Source organism: Euprymna scolopes, chromosome 15, assembly GCF_053919585.1.
Source record: "Euprymna scolopes isolate OS-2025 chromosome 15, ASM5391958v1, whole genome shotgun sequence".
Classification (NCBI taxonomy): Eukaryota; Metazoa; Mollusca; class Cephalopoda; order Sepiida; family Sepiolidae; genus Euprymna; species Euprymna scolopes.
The window spans coordinates 68,870,879-68,896,584 of NC_136496.1; the positions used below are offsets into that span (position 1 = coordinate 68,870,879).

At 32.5% G+C, this 25,706-nt stretch overlaps 1 protein-coding gene across 1 annotated transcript in view; it reads left to right on the plus strand.

The window, feature by feature from the left end:
- LOC145293874 (tetratricopeptide repeat protein 7B-like) overlaps positions 1 to 25,706 on the plus strand; it is a 197,870-nt gene that overhangs the window by 129,831 nt on the left and 42,333 nt on the right. Inside the window, exons 18-19 of the mRNA XM_080140624.1 lie at positions 22,477 to 22,581; positions 25,135 to 25,226. Coding sequence (XP_079996750.1) covers positions 22,477 to 22,581; positions 25,135 to 25,226 — 197 coding nt within the window. The remainder of the gene's footprint in view (positions 1 to 22,476; positions 22,582 to 25,134; positions 25,227 to 25,706) is intronic.

Sequence of the window (25,706 nt, forward strand, 5' to 3'; positions counted from 1 at the left end):
TTCAGTTGTGTTCTAAACAGAAAGATTCATTTCAAATGCGCCCCTGTCATATCAAAGAACCTACTGTTGATTTTATCTGTCAGGCCTTTTGGCTTGTGTGGTAATAAAACTTCTCAAATACACTTGTGATGTTAGGTTGTGTAAGGTGTTAACTATGGTCAAAATCGTTTGTTCCTTCTTTCATCGGATTATTTCGATTATCAATACTTATCAAAGACCTTCTAATACAAAACCAGTTTAAGAACACTGCCAGACATATGAAGTACCTTTGTCTGAAATTTCATAAAAATCGGCCCAGCCATTTTCGAGTCCATAGGGAATGAACAAATACACAGACAAAGTTCCTTTTATATAATAGTAGAGATGAATAAAAAAAAATCGCTTTTATTTTCTAAATAAATGTTAAAATTAATATTGAAATGAAATTTACTAATTTCATTTTAATCATATACGATTATATTAAACTAATGATTTAAAAAAAAAAAAAATTTTTTTTTTAATTAAATTGTATTAGTATACAAAATACCAACATTGGATTCCTCTTAGCAAAGTAACAAACTTTATACGTGTATAACAGTTTATCTTGATATAAGATATAATTCAAGTTTGGGAATAATGTAATGTATCATATAGATGAAACACGGATGGTCCGACACCTTTTTTTAATTTGGTTGAAATCACAAAATAGAACTTGATAATTCTGCTTTTGTCAGACTAGTTTATTGACCGACTACCAAACAGCTCTTAGTGAAGTGCACTATTTTTTTTTTGTACTGTACCCGCTAGTGATAGTCTCTCTTTATTTGGAGATTATATCTAATTTTGCTTAAATTTAACTCTAGTTATGACTTCGATCAATGGAAAAATTTGGATTGTTAAAAAACAAAAATGGAATACATATTTGATTGTTAAAAAACATATTAGATTGTTAAAAAACAAAAAATATATTTTTAAAACTAAAGTGCCTGTTAGAAAAGAAAAATGAAATCTCTAACTTAAAACAAACAAACAAACAAACAAAAAACAGACTAACTGATAACTAGATTAAAAAATTTCTGACTCTTCACTCTGACCTTATAGTAGGTATGAAGTTAACTGAAAAAAATCTTAAACTATTTTAGAATAAATATATAAACAGTTCAATCAATCATTCAATGAGGGTTTTATCACTCAATGAGGAACCCCTCCTTGGACTTTTATCTATCTCTGTCCCAAGCTATCGGTTGCCATGTGAGAACTGTGTGTTGTATATCATTCTTTGTCTTCCCTTTGGTCTCTTATGTTCACGGGGTGTCCATTCCATTGTCCTGATGAACCATTTGTTGTCATGTCTGGCTACGTGCCCTGCCCATCTGTGTTTGGATGTTTTGATAGCAGTATTGATGTAACTTTTATTTGTTGGCAGATCAAGATGTTTGTCTTTCTGTCTTGTATAATGATTCTCAACATTACCATTTCCATCTTCCTTTGTGCCACCGCCAAGATTTCACTTTGGCAAGTCATCAGGGCCTATGTTTCACTATCGTAGATCATCACAGGTAGTATATATTCATTAAAGGTCTTCCCTTTGATTGCCATACTTGCTTTTCGGCTTCTCATGATATTATTCACTTTCCCAAAAGCTGCCTATTCCAGTACAATCTTTCTTTTTATCTCAGGGAGATTTCCATCTTTCATTATTTTCTTTCCCAAGTAAATGTAACTTTCAACTTCCTCAATGGTCTTTCCATCAACAATTATTGGCAGTGTGCAGGTTTAACATCACTTTGGTCTTCCCAAGATGCATGTTAAGACTAACTGGTTTGCTCTTAGAGTGGATATTGTTTAGAATGTCGTTTAGTTCCTGAGAAGAGTGTGCCATCAGTACTATATCATCAGCAAAGATGAGATGTGACAGATGTTCGCCATCGATGTTGACTCCTCTACCCTCCCACTTAATCTAACTGATTACTGCATCCTAGAGACAGGCTGTGAAGAGTTTTGACAAGATATCTTGTCTTGCTACACTTTCCTGCTTGATTGTCTTGCTGTTGTGATGGAGCTTTAGAGTAGAGGTAGCCCTGTACAGGTCTTTCAGTAAGGTGATGTATGTAGTCAACTCCTTGGTTCTCAAGGGCAGTGAACAGTGGCGCAAACTCTATAGAGTCGAAAGACTTTTTGTAATCCACAAAGGCAAAGCACAGTGGGATCTTGTATTCATTGGCTTTCTCTTGCAGTTGATTGACAGCCTGGCTATGGTCAATGGTGGAGTAACCTGCTCTGAAACCTGCTTCTTCTCACAGTTGATGACTGTCTAGTGTCCCTGGCATATGTCTTAGCAAGACCTGAGAGAATACCTTGTATGTCACTGACAGAAGGCTGATTAGCCGATAGTTCTTAACATCTGCAGTGTCTCTTTTCTTATGAATGATGGCGAGGGCTATGACAACAGCATATTCTTTTCATTGTTTTGACTCTCGAGTATATATCCGACACAGTTAATCAACCAAGAACCACATCACTCTATATAAAAGCACATAAGATATCAATGAATACACACTCAAGAGTCAAAACAATGAAAAGAAGATGCTGTTGTCTTAGCCCTAATGATGACCACTGATGCATTCCTCCATATATCTGAAACTTTTCCATTGGAGAAGCACTTATTAAACAATTTTGTAAATATCTCAACAATGAGTTCATCACCGCTCTGTAGAACTTCTGCAGTAACACCATCCTCCCCTGCAGCTTTCCTTAATAGCTGCTCTCACTTTTGATAAGAGGATGGGTCAGGATGTTCCTCAGATGTGTTCAGTGCATAAAGGGCTGGTGTGTGTCCTGGTTGTCTGGTGGTGGCATAGAGGTTAGCATAGGACTCCTTGCACCTTGAAACAATTCTGTCTATATCATGGATGAGAGTACCATCTCTTTGAGATAGGTGATGTTGTTTCTGCCAAGATGCTGCTTTTCTTTTGATGAACTTAATGCCTTTGTTTACTTCAAGGACTTGTAGTATTTGTTGTTCATTGAAGTTTGAAATTTCTTGTGCCATACTGTGTCTTAGGGTCTTGCATATCTCAATGTACTCGATGTGCTGTACATTTGTATCACCTCTTTTTATCTGTTGTCGTTTCTCTCTTAGTTGCTTTGTAACTGTAGACAGTTTGTCTGGTTTTTGTGGCTTGCATTAACCAGCTGTTTCCAATGCGGCCCAGTTGTTGTAGTCAGTGTTTGGCTATTTTGATGTTGCTAGCACCTCAAATCTGTTGGATAGTAGCAGCTGGAACTGTGATGACTTATCTGCTAGACCCTGAGTGTTTGGTTTCTTGTTTCGCCTGATATGCTTTGTCCTCTTTAACTTCTGTCTACAATAAGAGATATTCTGATCATTCTGTGGTCACTATCTGTGTTTAACCTGTTGATGGCTGAAACATCAGTCACAGTGTGTGGCCTGTTGATAAGGAAGAAGTCAATATCATTCTTTGTGCTGCCATTAGAGAATATCCAACTCCAGCATCTGTTTGACTTTTTCTTGAAGAAAATGTTGTTCTGCAAAGTTAACAAGGATACCACCTTGTTGGAAAGTAAACCTAGATGAGTTAATGAGATATCCCTTGTTGATCCTGATGGTGAGCTGTAGCACTCTGCCTGAAACAACATTGAAATTTGTAATGTTTCCTGCAATATTCTTGTTGACCACAAAGTCGACCCCATTATAGGAAGTGTTCTCACCCTTATAGTATAAGTGGTGTCCACTGTTAAGGATGAGACACTCTTCACTCTTGTGTCTGGTTTCACACACTCCTATGAAATCAAATTTGATCTTCTGTAATGCATCTTCTAATTCAGTGATTCTAACACCAGTAGACCTGTGTTGTGCATTCCAATGTTCAATTTCCAATGGCAGCCTGTCCAAATCCAGAGAATCTTACTGCCAGAAACGGTGGCTCAAGAACTGTTGGGAACTGAGGGCTGTTTCTTATTCTTGTACGCCATAATCCTAGGGTTTTGCCATACTCATCACGCTTGGCCTGCGGGTTAGCGAGGGTATTTAACCCATACCTGAAGGAGTTTGGTAGATGGCCGTTGGCACTTGGTGCTCATCTGCCCTTAGCTAGGTCTTGTTTTTAGTTCTGTTGTGTGTCTAGCCACCTTTCTTAACAAGCAAGCTTGATGGGGGTGCCATTTAGTCGCTGACAATCCGACCATGGGACAGGTGGTACTGGTTTACATGTTATAAACAGTTACCTCCCGTTAATTATATAAAAAGTTAAAATACAAAGATCCTAACAAGAACTGCAGAAAATTAAAAACAGAACCGCAGAAAATAATTAAAAGCAAAACAAAAAGCAAAAACAAATAAAGACTAGCTAATAATACAAAAATCAGTAATTCTGGATAAATATTAATTAAAATCCATAAATAATATTGAGTACCAACACAAACCCGATATTAATAGTAAAAATAGAAAAAAAAAACTAAACACTCAACAATCTTAAGCGAACTGCAGAAAATAAAAAAAATAAACAAATAAAGACTAGTTAATATCATAAAGATAACTAATTAAGGCTAAATATTAATTTAAAAAAAAAATGTAAATAATATTGAGTACCAACACATGCTCTGTTAATAAATTATGCTTCTGATACAGATGAATTAATTTCCAATTTCTACAAACTTGCTCTATCTACAATTAAAACCAACATGCACATTTGAAAATTAAACACACGCCTGACAAAGGGAAGACATCCTGAAATATAGCATCACAGACATACCACCTGACCACCTGATGCAAGTAAAAACATCCTACATGTCAAATATTGTATAAAATATGCATTTGTATATGTATATATGTCTAGTTATACATATACACACACATGAATTAGATCAATAAAAGTGAAACTGTATGGCTTATATCATGAGTTACATCAGCTTAAGTCTATTACATCTTTGCATTACTCTGCCTTGTATAAACCTAAATTTCTTTTTATATACTCGCAATGCTTCAAGCAAACTACTTTGACTTGTCATGAAAAAAAAAATTCAGTCCTCGATCAGCTTTTAAAAAAACCCTGACTGAAACTCCTTTATTGTAGATTTTATTGTTTACAAGTTGCATTAATCGTTTTTACCAATGCAATGTTTATGAAATGTCCCTCCGTTTTTTTTAAACCAGTATAACTCATTTATCACGAGTTACCGTGTGTCTAAGTAATTTCGACATATATCAGTTAAATAACACTGCGTCGTGGGAATGTCTTCTTGATTTCTACTGATAATCTTCACATTAAGTAGAACAAAATGACTCATTGTTTTTATGGCTGCCTACTCTTTAATATTTAAACGTTTTATTCTTTCTTGTGATAAAATATAAAAAATGTAGGTATTAACTTTGACTTACCAGACATGATATATTAAAAAAAACTTCATATAATAATTTTTTGATGTGTACATTATTTTAATCCTATATATATATATATATATATATATGAGTTTATATGCATGTATGTGTTTGTATGTGTATATATGCCTGTATCCATAATGCATTTGACACTGAAAATAAAGTTAAGCATAACCACTGCCCAAAGCACCATGTTAGGAATCCACCCCATATATATATATATATATATATATGAATTTAACGGAACTACAAGAACCCCTGACTCATTATAACTTAACCACCACTCTCATAATCTTTAACCTTTAAACCTTTATACCCCCCTTTTTTAACTTAATCTCTCAACCTATTTATTCTATCTCTATTCCTATCTTCATCTTTACTTTTATCTAGATCCCTAAAAAATTTTTTTTCTAGACACTATAACTTAATCCCTATCAAATCAGCAAAGCAAATCAATACAGACCCCTAAATATTAAACCGACAACATGTATTTTGAACATATCTTACAATGCATCTACCCAACCTCACATTATTGACTACACGCATTTATTTATATTTTTTATTTATTTATTTATCCTAACTTTACTTTATTTACTTAGTATAAATATACACATGTCTATGTATATATATATATATATATATATATATATATATATATATATATATATATATATATATATATATATATATATATACAGCCTTTGAGATTTGAAAAAAAATGTGTGAGGGAAAATTTACTCGCTCCAAAATATTTTTACTCATCTGACTTTGTCTTTGTTTCAGTCAATAATAGTAAATAATTTTACAACAATTCAAGAAATTACCGTGTGTATAATCTAACAAGAAAATATTTGTTTAACTTTTGTAAATCACCTATTTTATTACTACAAACATTTCAGTAAATATTCAAACAAAACGTTAAAATACAACACCAGTTTCCTTATATAGCATCATTCATATTATTGTTCCATAGAAATAAGAATTATTTCTTCGGATGCTTGATGGAACGATCCGTTTTTTTCCTTTTTCAAATGTTCGTCTTTACTTTCGTAAGCATGAAGTGTTTGTAGTTGTAGCGTCGAAGAATTTTTTCCAAATGAATTTCAAAATCGGAGAGCTAAATGAAGGCAACATTTTGACTACAAGCCAAATGTGTAAATTTGACCTCTTGTTGACCTTTAGCATGACCACTCTTTTTTCAATACTATATTCCAATGGTCTCACAGCTAGAGATGAAAGAATTCACAAATGATGAGACATAGGTCATTCTAAGTCACCTCATATTTGAGGGTCGTAAAATAAATGAGTTTTTCCCGTTTTTTTATTTAAAGAAATTTTATCGACTGGTGGGCGAGTGATTTACGATTTTTAGTTGCCCCAAGAAATTTTCAATCGACTGTGGCAACCGGTCGTGTAAAGTCTCAAAGGCTATATATATATATATATATATATATATATATATATATATATATATATATATATATGTCTGTATTTTTTGAATATGTATATTTATATAATTGTATATGTGGGTATGCGTGTGTCTATGTATATATACATCTACTTCTTACTGGAGATCTATATCTCCACCTATATTTATATATGTAGGTGTGTGTGTGTGTATAGGCGTGGAAGGACTTGGTTTTGAATAGAGGCCACACAAGTTGCTGACCATTCCAAGTCGAAAATGCTGGAAGGGTCATATTCAGATAGATCTTTACCTTAATGGCTATACCCGTGCCCCCCCCCCCCCCGCTAACTCTGCCCGCTCACTTATGTTTTCTATTATTCACACTGAGGAAGATCGAAGGATCGGTCGAAAATTATGTGCTTTTGAAGGAAACATTGTTGATTTTTTCAAAAGACTTTTTGTATTCCTACTGTCAACACACAGGAAATAAATACAGAAAAGATATAAACATTCATATATTTCTGCGTATTGATTTTTTATTCATACATATTTAAATATATATATATATATATATATATATATATATGTACAGGGTGTCCATAAATCCGTGTGCACTTTAAAAAATTTATAACTTTATTTGTATTTGCAATAGAAATAATCTGTAAAATGGATTTGAAAGAAGTAAATCTATACTTTTTAAGCTTTTATTGAAATTTTATTTAACTTTCCACATGCCCTCCACCATTAGCAATACAAAGGGTAATACGATTTTGCAGTTCACGAAAAACATTTGCCAAATGATTTATAGTAATGCCTGAAATCACATTAGTTATTCTAGCTTTTAAATCTTCCAATAAACTAGGTTTGGTTGCATACACAATTGTTTTCACATGTCCCCATAAAAAAATCTAATGGAGGCCAATGAAATGGTCCACCCCTTCTGATCCATCTGTTAGGAAATTCCTGATTTAGAAACTGTCTAACACGCCGAGCAAAGTGACAAGGAGCTCCATCTTGTTGAAACACTGTATCATCTTTCAAGGTTAATTGTTCAAGTTGCGGAATAAAGTAATTCTGCAACATATCTAAGTAGCTGTCACTGTTAATGTTACATGATAAGGGCTGTCCCCTTTTCATGTAAGTATAAAAATGGAGAATTTAGTTTAAAATGAAAATGAATAGCATAGGCGAAATTCGAACCTCGTAATCTAGTTTAGAAATAGATTACGTGTGAGAATTTAAAAATGTAAAACAAACATTTGTTTAGAAATAGATAAATATTTTAAGGAAAGAATGTTAACTATCAAGTTTGTTATGAAATTTTAAATTGAAAGAATGCAGCTTATAAGATAATGTTTTTAACATATTGAATATAGGTTAAAATTCCTTTTATAGAAATAGGAAAAGTTTTGGACACGTATGTCCAGAGCACGTGAAAGAAGGCACATGTTTTAACATGTGTATGACGTCACGGAAAATAGAAAGTTCGAGGGATAGAGAAAAACTTTAGAGTTAGACAGTCAGTGAGAAAACTCAGGGGCAGTCAGACGTCTGGAAGCGAGACGTCATTTCAAGAAAAAATGTGAAACTTTGAATTCTTGATGATGGAATCACGGCCGTGTGAAGAATAAACCATCAAGTGTTTTTTGTAAAGCTCGTCTTGTGTCTTATGATTCTTATACAAAGGTAAAGTCCAATTGTATTATATATTTGTGTTATATGTCTTTACATACACGTCTCAACATCATCGTGTCCGAACTGTTTGAACACTATCCCCTTCACTCCAAGAGTCTTCTTCTTCTTCCATTCAACACAATTTAGGAATGAACATTTTAATATATAAGAATCTCTTATAACATGAACAATATCTATCTAGTCTCTTACAACATCTCTCTCTCTCTGAGTCTTACAACATCCCTCGCTGTAATAAGACTCTTAATAAATCTCTCTCACTAAGAAAAAGCATCTCTCCTAAGAAGCTCTTAAAATGAAACCCCTATATGTAACATTAATAATACGATCTTCACAAAAATATGGCCCTATGATTCGATTTATTCCCAAAGCACACCACACATTAACTTTAAGAGAGTCCCTTTCATGTTCAACAGTTTCATTTGGGGTTTCAGTTCCCCAAATTCGGCAATTATGCCTGTTGACCTTGCCACTAATGTGAAATGTTGCTTCATCAGAAAACAGTAAATTACTCACAAATGCATCATCATTGCAAAGTTTTTCATTGAACTGGTTACAGAAAGTTAGCCGTGCATAATAATCCTGTTCTAATAACTTGATGTAATTGAATTTTGTAAGCTTTCATATGAAGTTTTGCCCGCAGAATCTTATGCACAGTATCTTTGGCAGCCCGAACTCCAATGATGCCCGTCTTACAGACTTTCTTGGACTTGCAGTAAAGGATTCTTTTATAGAACCAACACTTTTGTCACTTACACATGGCCTTCCAGACCGTGGTTTATCATGGATAGAGCCTGTCTCTTTAAATTTTTTCATCCATTTAACAATGGTGTTCCTATGAGGCGCTTTTTTATTGTATTCAATTCTAAACTTTCTTTGTACAGCAATAGTAGATTTCAATTCAGCCAACCAAAGGACACAGTTTACTTTTTCCTCAATTGAAGCCATGGGATTCTGAAAAACAAAAGAAAATATTTTTTTATTTATTTTTTACTTATCTAAAAATTGTTACGAATTTTGTGGTGAAAAATTATTCAATAACTATACTTAAAACTAGATACATGAAACTTTATAACATTTTTTACAGATTATTTCTATCGCAAATATAAATAAAGTTATAAACTTTTTAAAGTGCACACGAACTTTATGGACACCCTGAATTTATGTATATGGTATGTATATGTGTATAGGAGTTGTGTGTATGTGTGTGTATGTCTGCATATAGATGCATGTATGTCTGCATATACATTTTTTATGTGTATGTGCGTATGTGTTTGTATAGAAATGTACATATGTATGTGTCTGTATGTATGTGTATTTATGCGTGCATTGGCGTATATATTAACCCATAACTACCTAAAAACAACTCATCGTCAACTGAAATGAACAAGTCGACTTATAGCATTCTAAATGAAACCTTTTACTTGTCAAACACATATGACACTTACACAAACCCTTTCTCTCTCTTTCTCTCTCTCTTTCATCTACTTCATATACCTGACTAAACAACCAATAGAAGTCAAAATTTTAAAACCTAAAAATTGAAATTCCTCCCTCTCTCTTTCCCTTACCCCCCTTCTTTTACCATCCTCTTTCCCCATATCCATATATCTCCACCCACGCCTACCTGAATCTGCTACACCCTCCACACACTACAATCTAATGTATTTTAACCTTCAAAACTTAAATATTGTCGATATGTCTCCCTCCCCCTTATTATCTCTTACCCCCCTTTTTTTTCTCATATTTCCTCTAAAACACTTCTTCTAAATACTAAAAACATTTCTGTAAGATCTGATGAGGCTGTTGGATCGTAAACATGGTCCAACATCCGAAACATATGTAACCAAACAGATAAAAAACGGTAATAAAAAAATAAAACACATATTTGCTCTGCAATAGTATTGAGCACTCTCTTCAGGTTTTTACTAATTACCAGTTTTACTATATATATATATATATATATATATATATATATATATATATATATATGATTGTTGAGCTGGATTAAATCCGACGATATGAAATAAAATGGAGGTGGAAGGACCTGGATACTCAACGTTTCGCCCGATTTATGCGGGCTTCTTCAAGAGGGATGGTCATTTACGAGAGAGTCGGAGGATTGGGGCTATATATAATGATGGGGGAGAGCAGCGTGTTTTCCTTATGTAAATTAGATGTCATATATACATGTATATACATTTTTTTTTTTTTTTTTTGAGAGAAGAACTAATTAGAGTAAACTAGTGTATTGGATTACGTCTAAAAGATAAAATATCGTAGAGATTAAAAATTGTGTTTGGAAATATAGCGGTGATAGATTAAATAAATAAAATGACACGAGATTACGAAAGAATCTTTTTTTTTTTTTTCTTTTTTTTTTTTTTTTTAAATTAGAAATAATTGAATTGGGATAAAATAGCGCAGTAACTTAAAAGATGGTATCTAAAAATAAGAATAGGTGATAAAATGGAGTCTAAAAATAGATAATGATAAAATACAGTAAATAAGTAAAATAAAAATAAAATTAAGTGAAATTACGATTTTTTTTTTTTTTTTTTTTTTTTGTTCGCGTTTAACCGGTGTCTAAGTTGTTTTCTTTGATAATTATTTTCGACAGAAAGGGAGCAACGTGGAAAAAACCTTTTCTTTGCTTAATTATATTGCTGGAATGGGAGATTATAGCTGACTCAATTAAACGTCGTGTGGATTTGTTATGTATGTGTTTAAGGAAAGTTGCTTTGTTAAAATCAAAATGGTGGTCGTTTTCCATGATGTGACAAAATATGGCGTTGAGTGTATTGTTGTTTTTTACATCTCTTTTGTGTTCATATATTCTTTTATTTAAATTACGTTGAGTTTCTCCTACGTATATTTTTCCACAAGGCAGGGTATGGAATATATTCCGGCTTTGGTGTTAATGTTGGTGTTAGTTATAATTTTACGTGTTAGATCCCTAATTGTTAAAGAGTTTAGTTTTGTTATTTGAATGCCTGTCTTATTTAGGTTCTTATATATTGTGTCGTTGTTTTTATTAGTTGGTAATGTTAATTGTCTGTTGTGTATCTGGCTATTTAAGGAATGGTCTCGGTTTCGGTAAATTTTTAGTGCTTTTCTTTTTGTATTTGCCAAAAAATGTTGAGGGTATTGCAAGTTCATGAATGTACGTTCGATATACTCAAATTCTTCCACGATGTATTCTTCACTACATATTCTCAGGGCCCTAAGAAAAAATCCTATTAGAATACCTCTTTTTACTTTATCATCGTGATGAGAGTAAAAGTGTATGTAATCATTTTTATTCGTGACTTTCCGATGGACTTTAAAACTTAGATGATCATTGTTATTTATGATGTTGATGTCCAGAAAAGGTATGGAGTTGTTATTTTCTCTTTCATACGTATAGTTAATAGTGGGTTCAATCTTGTTTAATTTATCAGTGATATTCTCTATTTTGGAAGATATAGGGAGAAAAATTAAAATATCATCAATATATCTATAGTAGGAGGTACCCTTGGGCAATTTATATTTCATGGGTCCGGTTTCGATGAATTCTAAAAATAGACATGCCAAAACCCCACTTAGAGGGTTACCCATGGGCAGTCCAAATTTTTGTTTGTAGCAGAGTCCATCGAATGTGAAATATGTCATGTCAATGCATATACTTATAATTTTAATTATATTATCTATCGGCAAAGGTAACTTAATTTTTATTTTATTTAAGTGTTTTGAAAGAAGGTTGAGACATTTCTTGGTAGGGATATTGGTGTATAAAGATTCTATATCGAGACTATTCATGGTTTTATTTTTCATATCTATGTTTTTTATCTTATTAAGAAGGTCGCCAGAGTTTCTTATATGGGAATTGCTAATTGTGCCCAATAATGGCGTTAGGAGTTTTGTGATCGCTCTTGCTATCTTATGGGTGGCACTGCCAATGCCAGAGATTGGAAATATAGCGGTGATAGATTAAATAAATAAAATGACACGAGATTACGAAAGAATCTTTTTTTTTTTTTTTTTTTTTTTTTTTTTTAAATTAGAAATAATTGAATTGGGATAAAATAGCGCAGTAACTTAAAAGATGGTATCTAAAAATAAATACGCCCAATCATCTCTGGCATTGGCAGTGCCACCCATAAGATAGCAAGAGCGATCACAAAACTCCTAACGCCATTATTGGGCACAATTAGCAATTCCCATATAAGAAACTCTGGCGACCTTCTTAATAAGATAAAAAACATAGATATGAAAAATAAAACCATGAATAGTCTCGATATAGAATCTTTATACACCAATATCCCTACCAAGAAATGTCTCAACCTTCTTTCAAAACACTTAAATAAAATAAAAATTAAATTACCTTTGCCGATAGATAATATAATTAAAATTATAAGTATATGCATTGACATGACATATTTCACATTCGATGGACTCTGCTACAAACAAAAATTTGGACTGCCCATGGGTAACCCTCTAAGTGGGGTTTTGGCATGTCTATTTTTAGAATTCATCGAAACCGGACCCATGAAATATAAATTGCCCAAGGGTACCTCCTACTATAGATATATTGATGATATTTTAATTTTTCTCCCTATATCTTCCAAAATAGAGAATATCACTGATAAATTAAACAAGATTGAACCCACTATTAACTATACGTATGAAAGAGAAAATAACAACTCCATACCTTTTCTGGACATCAATATCATAAATAACAATGATCATCTAAGTTTTAAAGTCCATCGGAAAGTCACGAATAAAAATGATTACATACACTTTTACTCTCATCACGATGATAAAGTAAAAAGAGGTATTCTAATAGGATTTTTTCTTAGGGCCCTGAGAATATGTAGTGAAGAATACATCGTGGAAGAATTTGAGTATATCGAACGTACATTCATGAACTTGCAATACCCTCAACATTTTTTGGCAAATACAAAAAGAAAAGCACTAAAAATTTATCATAATCGAAACCGAGACCATTCCTTAAATAGCCAGATACACAACAGACAATTAACATTACCAACTAATAAAAACAACGACACAATATATAAGAACCTAAATAAGACAGGCATTCAAATAACAAAACTAAACTCTTTAACAATTAGGGATCTAACACGTAAAATTATAACTAACACCAACATTAACACCAAAGCCGGAATATATTCCATACCCTGCCTTGATTGTGGAAAAATATACGTAGGAGAAACTCAACGTAATTTAAATAAAAGAATATATGAACACAAAAGAGATGTAAAAAACAACAATACACTCAACGCCATATTTTGTCACATCATGGAAAACGACCACCATTTTGATTTTAACAAAGCAACTTTCCTTAAACACATACATAACAGATCCACACGACGTTTAATTGAGTCAGCTATAATCTCCCATTCCAGCAATATAATTAAGCAAAGAAAAGGTTTTTTCCACGTTGCTCCCTTTCTGTCGAAAATAATTATCAAAGAAAACAACTTAGACACCGGTTAAACGCGAAAAAAAAAAAAAAAAAAAAAAAAAAAAATCGTAATGTCACTTAATTTTATTTTTATTTTACTTATTTACTGTATTTTATCATTATCTATTTTTAGACTCCATTTTATCACCTATTCTTATTTTTAGATACCATCTTTTAAGTTACTGTGCTATTTTATCCCAATTCAATTATTTCTAATTTAAAAAAAAAAAAAAAAAAAAAAGAAAAAAAAAAAAAAGATTCTTTCGTAATCTCGTGTCATTTTATTTATTTAATCTATCACCGCTATATTTCCAAACACAATTTTTAATCTCTACGATATTTTATCTTTTAGACGTAATCCAATACACTAGTTTACTCTAATTAGTTCTTCTCTCAAAAAAAAAAAAAAAAAAAATGTATATACATGTATATATGACATCTAATTTACATAAGGAAAACACGCTGCTCTCCCCCATCATTATATATAGCCCCAATCCTCCGACTCTCTCGTCAATGACCATCCCTCTTGAAGAAGCCCGCATAAATCGGGCGAAACGTTGAGTATCCAGGTCCTTCCACCTCCATTTTATTTCATATATATATATATATATAATGTGGGAAAGAAAAAAGAAAAACCTATAGCATTAGAAAAGTATCAATGTTTTGTCCTCATTTTCGATGTACTTCTTCAGGATGATCGAGGAAAATTAAGTTATGACCATGATAAGCTGAGAGATTTTTGTGCTACCTTTCTTTAAAGGTGATCATTTTCTATTTCGTATATATATGTGTGTGTACTAACAGGCTGTCCTGTGTTACCCGGTTGTAAAATATGTATAAATATTATTTTAGTTCATACAGATTTCTTATTTATTATAGCACCAATTCTCTATTGATTATTATCAAATATATAGTAATGATTTCAAAAGTTATAAAAAAAAAAAATGACTTGGGCACCATTCGCTAGAATCAAAACCAGAATGAAATCAGCCTTAGTTGTTTATTTATCTTGTTATTATTGAGCACTGTTTAAGTAAATACTGAAAATTGATACATAAAATATTATATCCCCTCATAAAATTTTATTTTGAATCTATTAAATAAAGTGCAGCTAAAAGTCATAAACTACAAAACAAAACCCCACAAAGTTTGTTTTTTTTAATCAGCAATGCCCTAGATGAATAATATCTAAAATTTAGAAAAAAATGTTCATTCTCTGGAGGTCAAGGTTTCATCCGGTGGTGGGGGGGGATTCAGTATTATTATATACTAATTTGGGAAAAAAATGCTCATTCCTCAAAAAAGAGTTATTATTTTACGTTGGTTGGTTTTAAGAGATCAAGGGGCTTCCTCCTAGAGCTAACACTTGATTCGATTACAGTTTAAATTTATATCTGATTGCTTTTTTAAGAATAGATGCTGTTCCCTTTATGGCTGTATCGGTATTTCATTACAGCTCCGTCTTACTGCGATTGCTTCTAAGTTTTCTGAAGATTCTTTTTTGTTAAGCCAGTTGTTCCTATCACAGCCGGTATAATGTTTATTTCTTTCAGAGACAATGTCGTTTTTAGATCATTCTTTAAGTCCTGATATTTTTTATCATTTCCTGTTCAGCTCTATTAAGGCCAAAGTCATTTGAGACTGTGACATCAATAATGCGCGCAGTTCTTTCGGCCTTGTTCCATATTACAATGTCTAGCTTGATGGCTTTGTCTTTTATGCATCTGTCCGCCTGTATATCTTTGTCATAAAACACTGTCACCTTTCCATTTGTTATTAGTGGTGCTTCATGTTCCCAGATGTTCAACGATCTGTCAAGTTGCATCTCTCCACAGATCTTCCAATGGAGGTATTTACATATTTTGTTGTGGCGAACAATGTAAAAACCATCTGCCGATAACAGGAGGCATCCAGATATTAGGCGGCTTGGGCTCTCAGTCGCTGAATGGCAGAAACTGCACTGGCCATTTGCTTATAGTTGTTTCTCTTTTTTTAAAGTTTACTTCAGTTAGTTTTAAAAGATCAAGGGAGCTAACTCCTCCTGGATCTTACACTTGATTCCATTATGATGTGAATTTATATCCGAGGGCTCTTTTAAGAATAGACACTGTTCCCTTTATGACTGCTATCTCTATTTCATTACAGCTCGGTCTTACTGGGATTGCTTCTAAGTATTTTTGAAGATTCTTTTTTATTAGGCCAGTTTTTTCTATCGCAACTGGTATAATGTTTATTTCTTTCAGAGCAGTGTGTATGTGTGTGTGTCCAGCTAAAGAGGAATGGGCTAGGCAGAGGAGAAAGGGACAAATAGAAGTTTTTAATAAGTTACACTTTTGCCCTGAGCAACACTGGGTAGTTGTGTTTGCATATATATATATATATATATATATATATATATATATATATATATATATATATATGATAGCATTAGCAAGATATTTTGGAATTTTTTTAGATGAGGATTGATAATTTGTTTTTATTATTTGGACTACTATTCTCATTTTAGTTATTTTCACAAATTTCAACCGATATAACCAGCGACTTTCTTCAACTGCATCTTTTTAAACTTGGCAATCTTCATATTAAATATATACAAAATTTTGAACTGAACTTATATTTACTTTATCGATGAGAGTAGATTGTTCTTGTTCGCATGCTCAGATAGAAGTTTAACTGCATTATTATGTTATTTTTTACTTGTTATCATTTGTAGTAAGAATTGAACCTTCAACTCCAAAAGAGTGTTAAAGGTGTTGGTTAACTGATTGTTAACCAACACCTTTAACTGTTGCACCACAAGTACATGTGGATAATTCTAGTATGGATTTTCTTTAGATGAGTAGTATTTTTTATGGAAATCATTCCAGAAGCCACTTAATGCAAAGAGGCAAAAAAATTAAATCAAGGTCAAAAACTTGCCAACAATAAGTATTAAATGGATATATTCTGACCCAGAAAATAGCAATTCTTCCCCCTTTGTCAGAAACATTGCTCATAGAATGTGAGAACTAAAGGACAAAATAAGGGAAGCTGGAGTTAGAAGGCTGCCAAAAGTACACCCATGGTCAACTTTCTACTCTTCAAATTCTTATTGATATATGCATATGTATGTATGTATGTATGTATGTGTGTTTTTAATGGGCTTCTATTTAAAATTATTGGTTCCCATATTGTGTTTAATTCTATTCTAGGTCTACTTAGACAACATATACACTGATTTTTTTAGACATCTTACTTTCTACCATTCTTCTGTGCTTATGTCTTCTCTTTTCCTTACGTTGTACCTGAAGAAGGTCGGAAATTCCATTAGCTAAAATGTGTTGAAATAACCAAGATGAGAATAGTAGTCTGGATAATCCAAATAATTAAAGTAATATTTCCATTTTACTTTCCTGAAAGACTTTGACATGTCCGTCTTTATAAAAGACTGTTCTTCTGTAAAACAGTCTAGCAAGTTTTAAGTGCTAAATATACAGATTTGTAATGTTACATACGTTTACACAGGTGTTAACATGTAGACACCCGGGAGCCAACATGTTGCAAAGGACATAGGATAAGTAATAAATTAACTTCTTTTTTGTTGTAACAACATTTATTTCCAGGTACTTTCGCAAATAAAAAATGATTGTGCTCTTTCTCTCTGACCTCTGTTCTCTCGAACATCCTGAATGTGGTCATCGGTCTGTCCACACATTCTTTTTATAGTCTTTTTCTTCACACATGGCTCAGCATTTGCAGCTGCCATACTCTGTTACAGATTGAATAGAAGTAATTTTATCTGATTCGGCACTCTACAACATTATCCATTACACCAATCTAACACAGACATAATATATTTGGTAACATTATATGTAATACATTTTATTTTTATATGTAACTAGCGTGGGTGGCCGGCATTGCTTGGATGTTTGTAGGTGTGTGAAAAAAGAAAAAAAAAGGTGTTAAAAAAAAAAAAGTGGTAGTAGTGAGGGGGGGGGGAGAAATCAAAACAACAGTCGGCAGCCCATGTGAAGGAGGTGTTAAAAAAATGCTAGTGTCGGGGGGGGGGTAAGATGGAGAGAGCTGTTTAAAAAAAAAAAAAAGTTGTGGTAGGCAGGCAGGCTCGAACCCATGACACAAAGGCGGGAAAGAAAGTGTAAGAAAATCTGACACGTTACCGATGCTCCATCGTCCAACCAGAAGTTCACAACGTTGAAATTAAGTAAAGTCAATCAAACTGATATGACGATATGATAACTTGCAAAAAATGGTGATGCAAAAAAAAAAAATAAAAAATAACCTCTCCCTGTAGAAAACTGCCCAGTTGAGGGTGAAGGAATTAGTTTTTTTGGCCAATTTTTTTATATTTGTTATCTGAAAGGTCAAGGTTTAAAATGATACCAGTTTGGACAGGTACCATTGCCTCTGTCGAAAGTTTTTGCAAGATATACAAACACACACACATTTTGCCTTTTATATATATAAACTAGTGGGGTTGCCCGGGTGTTTGGAGGTGTGTGTGTTAGGGGGATAGATGAAAACAAATATTCGGAAAAAAAAAAAAAAAAGAAATGGAACATGATGGAAAAAAAAAATTTGGTAGGTAGGATTGAACCAGAAGCCTTAATTGAAGGTGGAAAATAAAGTGTGAAAAAATCTTGACATGTTACGGCTCGGCCAGCAAGGGAGAGTAACAAAAAAAAACGTTTGAATTTATTTAAGGATTAAAAACTGAATTGACAGGTGCGTGAATTTAATGAGGTCAAATAGAAATCCTGCAGTTAACTTTTACTGTGAGGCAGTTTTGTTGGGTTTGTTTACCCAATTTTGGCTGGGTTTTTTTCCCCAAGATGTTGGGGGGGGGCAGCTCCCCATAAAAAGGGGATTGTCCGAATTGAATAGCAATTGTCTGATATAAGGGGGTTGTGCTTCCCCCGCATTGATAAAGTTTTATTGCTTTCTGGACGTTCCCAGCATGAAAACTGGGAACACTGTCTTCGCTTTAGATTAGTTTCGCTTTTATACGAAAAAGCCGAACACACACGAGGGGAGCTGAAATAGCAAGAACTTTGTAAAAGTTGATGTAAATAAATCTAGACATGACGCGCGTTCACAAATTGTAGATATTACAATCTACACGGTATATAAAAAGTTCTAAAAAGTAGTTACCCCACGGAAATTCCCCCCCCTTCCCCCAAAAGAAGCATTTGCTGGACATACAAAAAAATGTGCGCACACATTTTGCCTTTTATATATATATATATATATGATTTTCAGAATGTGAGAGAATGTATATAATAAATTCCACAGCCAAACAACGTCGCAGCCCACAAGAGCCATGACAGTCAAAGAACCGGAAGTCCAAGACTCGAGTTTCGCCCTCATTTGGGCTCGTCAGTTAGACACATCCGAACTCAGGATTCGAAACCCGAGCCTCTTGCATGCAAGGCAAGCACTCTACCAACTGAGCAAACGCCCTGCACACAAGAATTTCAATTAACCAACACAGATCAAGCAAACCGCGCCGAAATCCGACTGTGAAATGAACCTACTACGTCTCAACAAGGGACGCGGTCATCCAACCAGCTAATAACCCCAAGCTGATGTCTCACTAGTAGGAGTTTTTTAACTCGAAAGGACGATGCCATCCAGCAATACTAACCAAGCGAGCAACTTATGATAGGATTTTCAGAATGTGAGAGAATGTATATAATAAATTCCACAGCCAAACAACGTCGCAGCCCACAAGAGCCATGACAGTCAAAGAACCGGAAGTCCAAGACTCGAGTTTCGCCCTCATTTGGGCTCGTCAGTTAGACACATCCGCTTATATATATATATATAGATGGGAGTAAAACCAGACCAGTGAGGATTGATGACATGTATTGTATGAAGAGAAATGATATGAGAATAATGCAATGGCTGTGTATTAAACATGTCTTAAAGACAGGCTTAGATCTGATGAGCTTGGAGTAAGATTAAATCTGAACAGTATAGGGAAATATGTGCAAAAGGGTAGACTTTGATGTGATCACATTGAAAGGATAAATGAGAGTTCTTGGTTTAGTGGATGTAGAACAGTTGAAGTAACAGTGTCAGTTTGATTGGTTGGTTGTTTTTGTTTTATGGCATATCAACCTTTTTCAGGTTATTTAATGCCGAATCCAGTGATTTTGAAGAAAATTTTTTTAATAGAGTATATTTGTTTTTTTTTTTTAAGTTTCAATTTAACTCATAGTTGGGACCCTAACAGGTGCCACCAGTCCGGGTCAGAGTGGACCTGGGAGCAATGGCAATTAAAGGGTGGCTTCACACTCTCCAAAGCCCCCAAGCTGAGGCCTCACTATCGGATATAGTTTAAGGTCATATCCAGGACCAGTGTCAGTTTGAAGGGATAGACCATTGAAAATATGTGAGAAAGTTCTAAGCATAGATTTGAAAGAGGGAGAGAGGGAGAAATAAAGACTTAGCCAGAGATAGGTTTGTTTGGAAATTAATTTCTTACGGCAATCATGTAAAATATAAAACCATATATATTTTACATTTGACTCTGCACCACTATCCATCCGTTGGTCTATTCATTGGCTTAATTTCGAAATCATCTTTTTATTGGTAAAGGCACCGATTGAATGGTCACATATCTATAAATGGGTTTCTCCATTTATCACAATGTTCAAGATTTAGAAATTTATTCCTACTGATCAGATAAAAAATACATAAATATATTTGACATACTTTATATGATAATAGTCCTTTAAATTTGTATTGAATTATTCGGACTGCTGATGTATTTTGTACAATTCTGTAATCTCGCAAGGATATTAATAGAACTTCTCTTCAACAACACCGCAATGAACATCAAGAAATCTCAAATCTGATGTCCTTTCTCAGCTGTCAAAAATTCCCCTTACTGGTGTTCCTTAGGGTGGAGCAAATGTGATTGCAAAAGAGTGGATGGATTATGTTCAGAGAACTTCTGCCATCACTAACCAGCAGAGCATTATCACCATCAACCAAGCATGTGTATGCAGTGTGAAAATGTATAGAAATGAAAGCTCGCCAATGACCATTGGAGAGAAGTGATGTAAAAATGATACAATGGATGTGTAATGTAAATCTTAAAGACAAGTAGATCTGATGACCTGAGAGGAAGATTAAATCTGGACGGTATAATGAAATATGTACAGAAGAGTAGACGTTGATGCCATAGCTATGTTTATAAAATGGGTGAGAGTTCTTGCGTTTGTAGGTGTAAAACAGTTGAGGTAGCAGTTTCAGTTCATAGGAGGAAGCCAAGGAAAACATAAGTGCTAAGGATGGATTTGATAGAAAGAAGGATAAAGACCTGGTCAGAGGTAGGTTAGTTTGAAATTCAGTTTCTAAAAGTTGTCAAATATATGCAAACATGTAAAACTGACGTTCAACCAAATATTATTATGGGAATAGGGATGATGATATCAGGGTTCTTAAATATCCAGTGGCGATTGTGCAGCATGATCACATTGACACATCAGTTCCCGCTGGATCACCAAAGTTAAGCAATGTCGAACTTAGTCGGTACTAAATGGGTGACCATTTGGGACTTCCAGGTGCTGTATGTGCTCTCCAATTACCTCAGCATTGTTTTCAGTTGTCCTAGATTTCTCCTTGCCACTGGACTCAAGCAGTGCTGATTCAGGAGAGGTTTGGTTTGAGATTGTGCAACCCTTGCCTCACATATAATGTGCAGCTGCTCCTACATGGGTATCCTTTGGCTTTCGAGACTGAATGGAGGCATCGAAGTGGTGATTCTTAAGATCAAGTTTCTATGCATGAGCAGTTTCCAAGATGAAGTAGGCATTATAAAGATTTTCAATTTGCCACCTTTTGAAAATTATTTTTTTTTCTTGTATTCACTATAAACAAGGCATATAAAATCTCTGCATGTTATCATGAGGGATGACTTTGGCTTGGGGATTTTTTAATATGTTGCTTAAATAACATAGTGTGGTCCAACTTAATCTCAAAGTAAATAGATTGAATAAAGAGTTCTGTTAGAATTTCTTTGAAGAATTTCTTACTACAACAGGCAAATGTTGTTATTGTTTTTGGATTTTATTGCATGCCAACCATCGTTTGGCCTTTGTATACAAAAATTGTTTTAGTATATGATTAATTTGTAAATTGACTTGAATTTTTATATAATTTTTGTTGTATACAGCACCTGGACTCCCCAAATGATCATCCATTTAGTACTGGCTTGGTTCAATGTTACTTAATAGGCAACTGAAGAAGAAGAAAGCGGCTGAAATATTGTAAAGTAACAACATGATAAGAATGGCAGTTCATCATTTGATATTATCTCATGAATATCGACAGAATCTATTATTTTATAAATATAAAATTTCCCTTTCTGGTTGTTTTTGGAGAGAATTGTTTTTTTTTTATTCTTAAAATAAAGATGTTTGTGATCTAATATTCTTTTTGTCGTATCAAAGTTGTTATCAAAGTTCATAAAAATTATCCTTTTGAACCTTTTCCTTTTTTATACATTTTTTTTTTGTGACTTTTCAGAAAGGTCGTGTTCATGAACATAAAAAGAGGTTCCATGAAGCGAAAGTTTGTTTTGAAAACGCAATCTCTATAAATCCAGGTCATGTCAAAAGTCTGGAACATTTAGTAAGTAAACTTCACTTTTCTCATATTTTTTTTAGTATTTACATCAACAGTGCTCAATACATGAGTACAGCAATGTAGTAAATTATGAAAATATATCTCGCCATCGATCAGCGTAGAATTTTCCGTGTTTCATCGCCGTAAGGATTGTCTAGCATTTTAGCCTCATGAGTCCTTATGTAGAATGAAATTTAGAAAATTCTGTGTAGCTATATTGCCATATATATTTTAATAACTTTATATATAGGTAAATTACATTCCAGTGATAGAGAAGAATTGGTCCACCTTCATAATTTTCGTTTATTTTATTATTTTTAAATTCTAATTTAGACGAAGACCTATATTTTCTTCATTTTAATTATACTGAAGGTATTCACCTAAATTTTAATTAAAAAAATAATAATAAAATTATGACTGAACTTATTTTTTCCTTTGACCATTGAAATGCAACTTACCAGTATATATGCTCTGAAGCTGAAAACATAACTTCATTGGGCTTATTATTTGTAACAATTTGAACTATATAAGGAATATATATATATAAAACTGTCATACTTTTCGCATTATATATATATATATATATAAAAGGAGTTATGTTTGATAAAAAAAATAGGGAAAAAAGTGCTCAACACGTTAGTTGAGCTAAATATGTTTTTATTCTTTCAATTTTGGGGATTTTGCTTAAATCATTGCAAGTTGTTTCAATCAACAGGACAATAAAATTATCCTACCGATCTCATCAGACAAACCAAGCCAAAATAAATTAGAAGGAAGATTCTTTTAAATTACAAATAAGCATAAAAATCCCAATGATAGATACGAGAAAGGGAGGAGGGAAAGGGAAGAAAAGAAAAAGTAATAACGGGATGGGGGTAGAAATATAGATTATATGTAGTTAGAGATTAAGAATAGAAGGAAAAAATTGAAGTGGATTAAAAATGAATTAAAAAAAAAAAAGAGAGAAGATTATTTGTTAAGGGGGAGGGGGAAAGGGAAAATACAAGGGAGTTAGAAAGAGAGACCAAAATAGATAAATAACTATTAAAAATAATTATTACTTGTGAAATAAAAGATAAATAACCATAATTATTATTACTAATAGAATAAAAGATAAATAATAATTATCATTATTACTAATCAAAAAAAATTATTATTTAATAATTATTACTAATTGAATAAAAGATAAATAATAATTATTATTATCATTATTACTAATAATTACTAATGAAAAAAAAATTATTATTTAATAATTATTACTAATTAAATAAAAGGTAAATAATAATTATTACTATAGTGACTAATGGAAAAAAAGATAAATAACTTATATTATAATCGTTACTAACAAAATAAAAGATAAATAACTATTATTATTATTATTATTATTATTATTATTATTATTAATATTATTAATGGAGTAAGAGATAAATAATCATAATATTATTATTAGTACTAATGGAATAAAAGATAAATAACTATTTTTACTATTATTGATATTAATGGGGTATAACGATAAACAACTATTGTTTTATAATTATTATTAATGGAATAAGATAAAAAGCTAATATTTTATTATTATTACTAATAGGATAAAAAATAACTATTATTATTCTCATTATTACTAATGGAATAAAAGATAAATGACTATTATATAATTGTTACTAATGGAATCAAAGATAAATAACTATTATTATTAATAATGGAAAAGAAGATAAATTGCTATAAATTTATAATTATTAGTGGAATAAAAGATAAGGACTATTATTATTATTACTAATGGGATAAAAAATAAATAATTATTTTATAAGTAATGGATTTTTGAGGAATTTCCTATTTTATGGTGGGTGTAAGATTATTTTGGATTAGGCTTAAGTAGTGGTTAGTTAAGGAAGTCTTGTTTGAGTGCTTGGGGTTAGTAAAGGAGCATTTGTGGACTCTAAAGTGATCTTTAAACAAGGTATCAACAAGCCTGATATAATATTTTTTATTATTTGGGTTTTCTATTGGTGCAATAGTGGTTTTGTAGACAACTTCAGATTGTAAGCATTGTTGTCCAAGCGGGCATTCTGCCTTATTTATGCAGTTGCAGTTTTGTGTGTTACTAACATTATTGTAATTATTGTTATTGTTTAGTATTCTATTATTGTTTTTTTTTATTATTATACATTGAACCATACCCCCTTAATAATAACAATAAAAATAAGACACAGAGCTAGGAAAATCATTTGGTTCAACCCTCCTTTTAATATTATGTATGATCAGAGATAAACTTGGAAAAAAATTTTAAAATTTAGTTAACACTCATTTCCCACCAAACAACATATTGCATAAAATATTTAATAAAAATACTATAAAGCTCAGCAACAATTGCAGTGATAATTTAGAAAGAATAATAAAGAGTGTCATAGGCTAGCTTTGGTTATAACCTATTCAGTGGTGTTTCTAAATCAGTGATGGTTAACAGACACTTTAATTTATTGATCTTGATTTTATTTAATCTGCTACTTAAATAAAATGTTGTTGAACTGTTTAGCAAATTGATGTGCTTTTTGTTTTTAGGGAAATGTATTACATAATTTAGGAAATGATCGAATGGCTGAGAAGGTTTTAAGAGAAGCTGTGAATGCTGACACCAAATCTCACCAGTCCTGGTAAGTTTCAAATTATTATAAATTTTAAATGAATGAAAAAGTTATAACCAAAAACAAATGAAAATTTAAGAAAGTGGTGGAGTTTGCTTGAAACATTGTGTGTAGTATATAAAGTACCCAACAGGTCACAACCACTATCATTATTCATTCTACTTTGATTTTATTATAAAATTCATAAACTGTGACATAATTGTTAAGTTATTCTTACATAACTAAAAATAATAAGTTTCTCTACTTCTTATATATCTTTATAGATAATGTAGAAGAGATTGCTTTTTTATTTTTTTAACCCAAACAAGACATATTGCCACTTGGAACATAAAGGGCTACTATTTAAGATTGTGTCTAACAGGAGACTATAGGAAGTATAGCAATGAGATATCTGTTCACATTACATTTAAACTTATGCAGATTAATACAGTTAGGAAAGCAGGAAACAAGGAGAGAATTACTAAGTCTATCAGTTTGAGGGAAGAAACG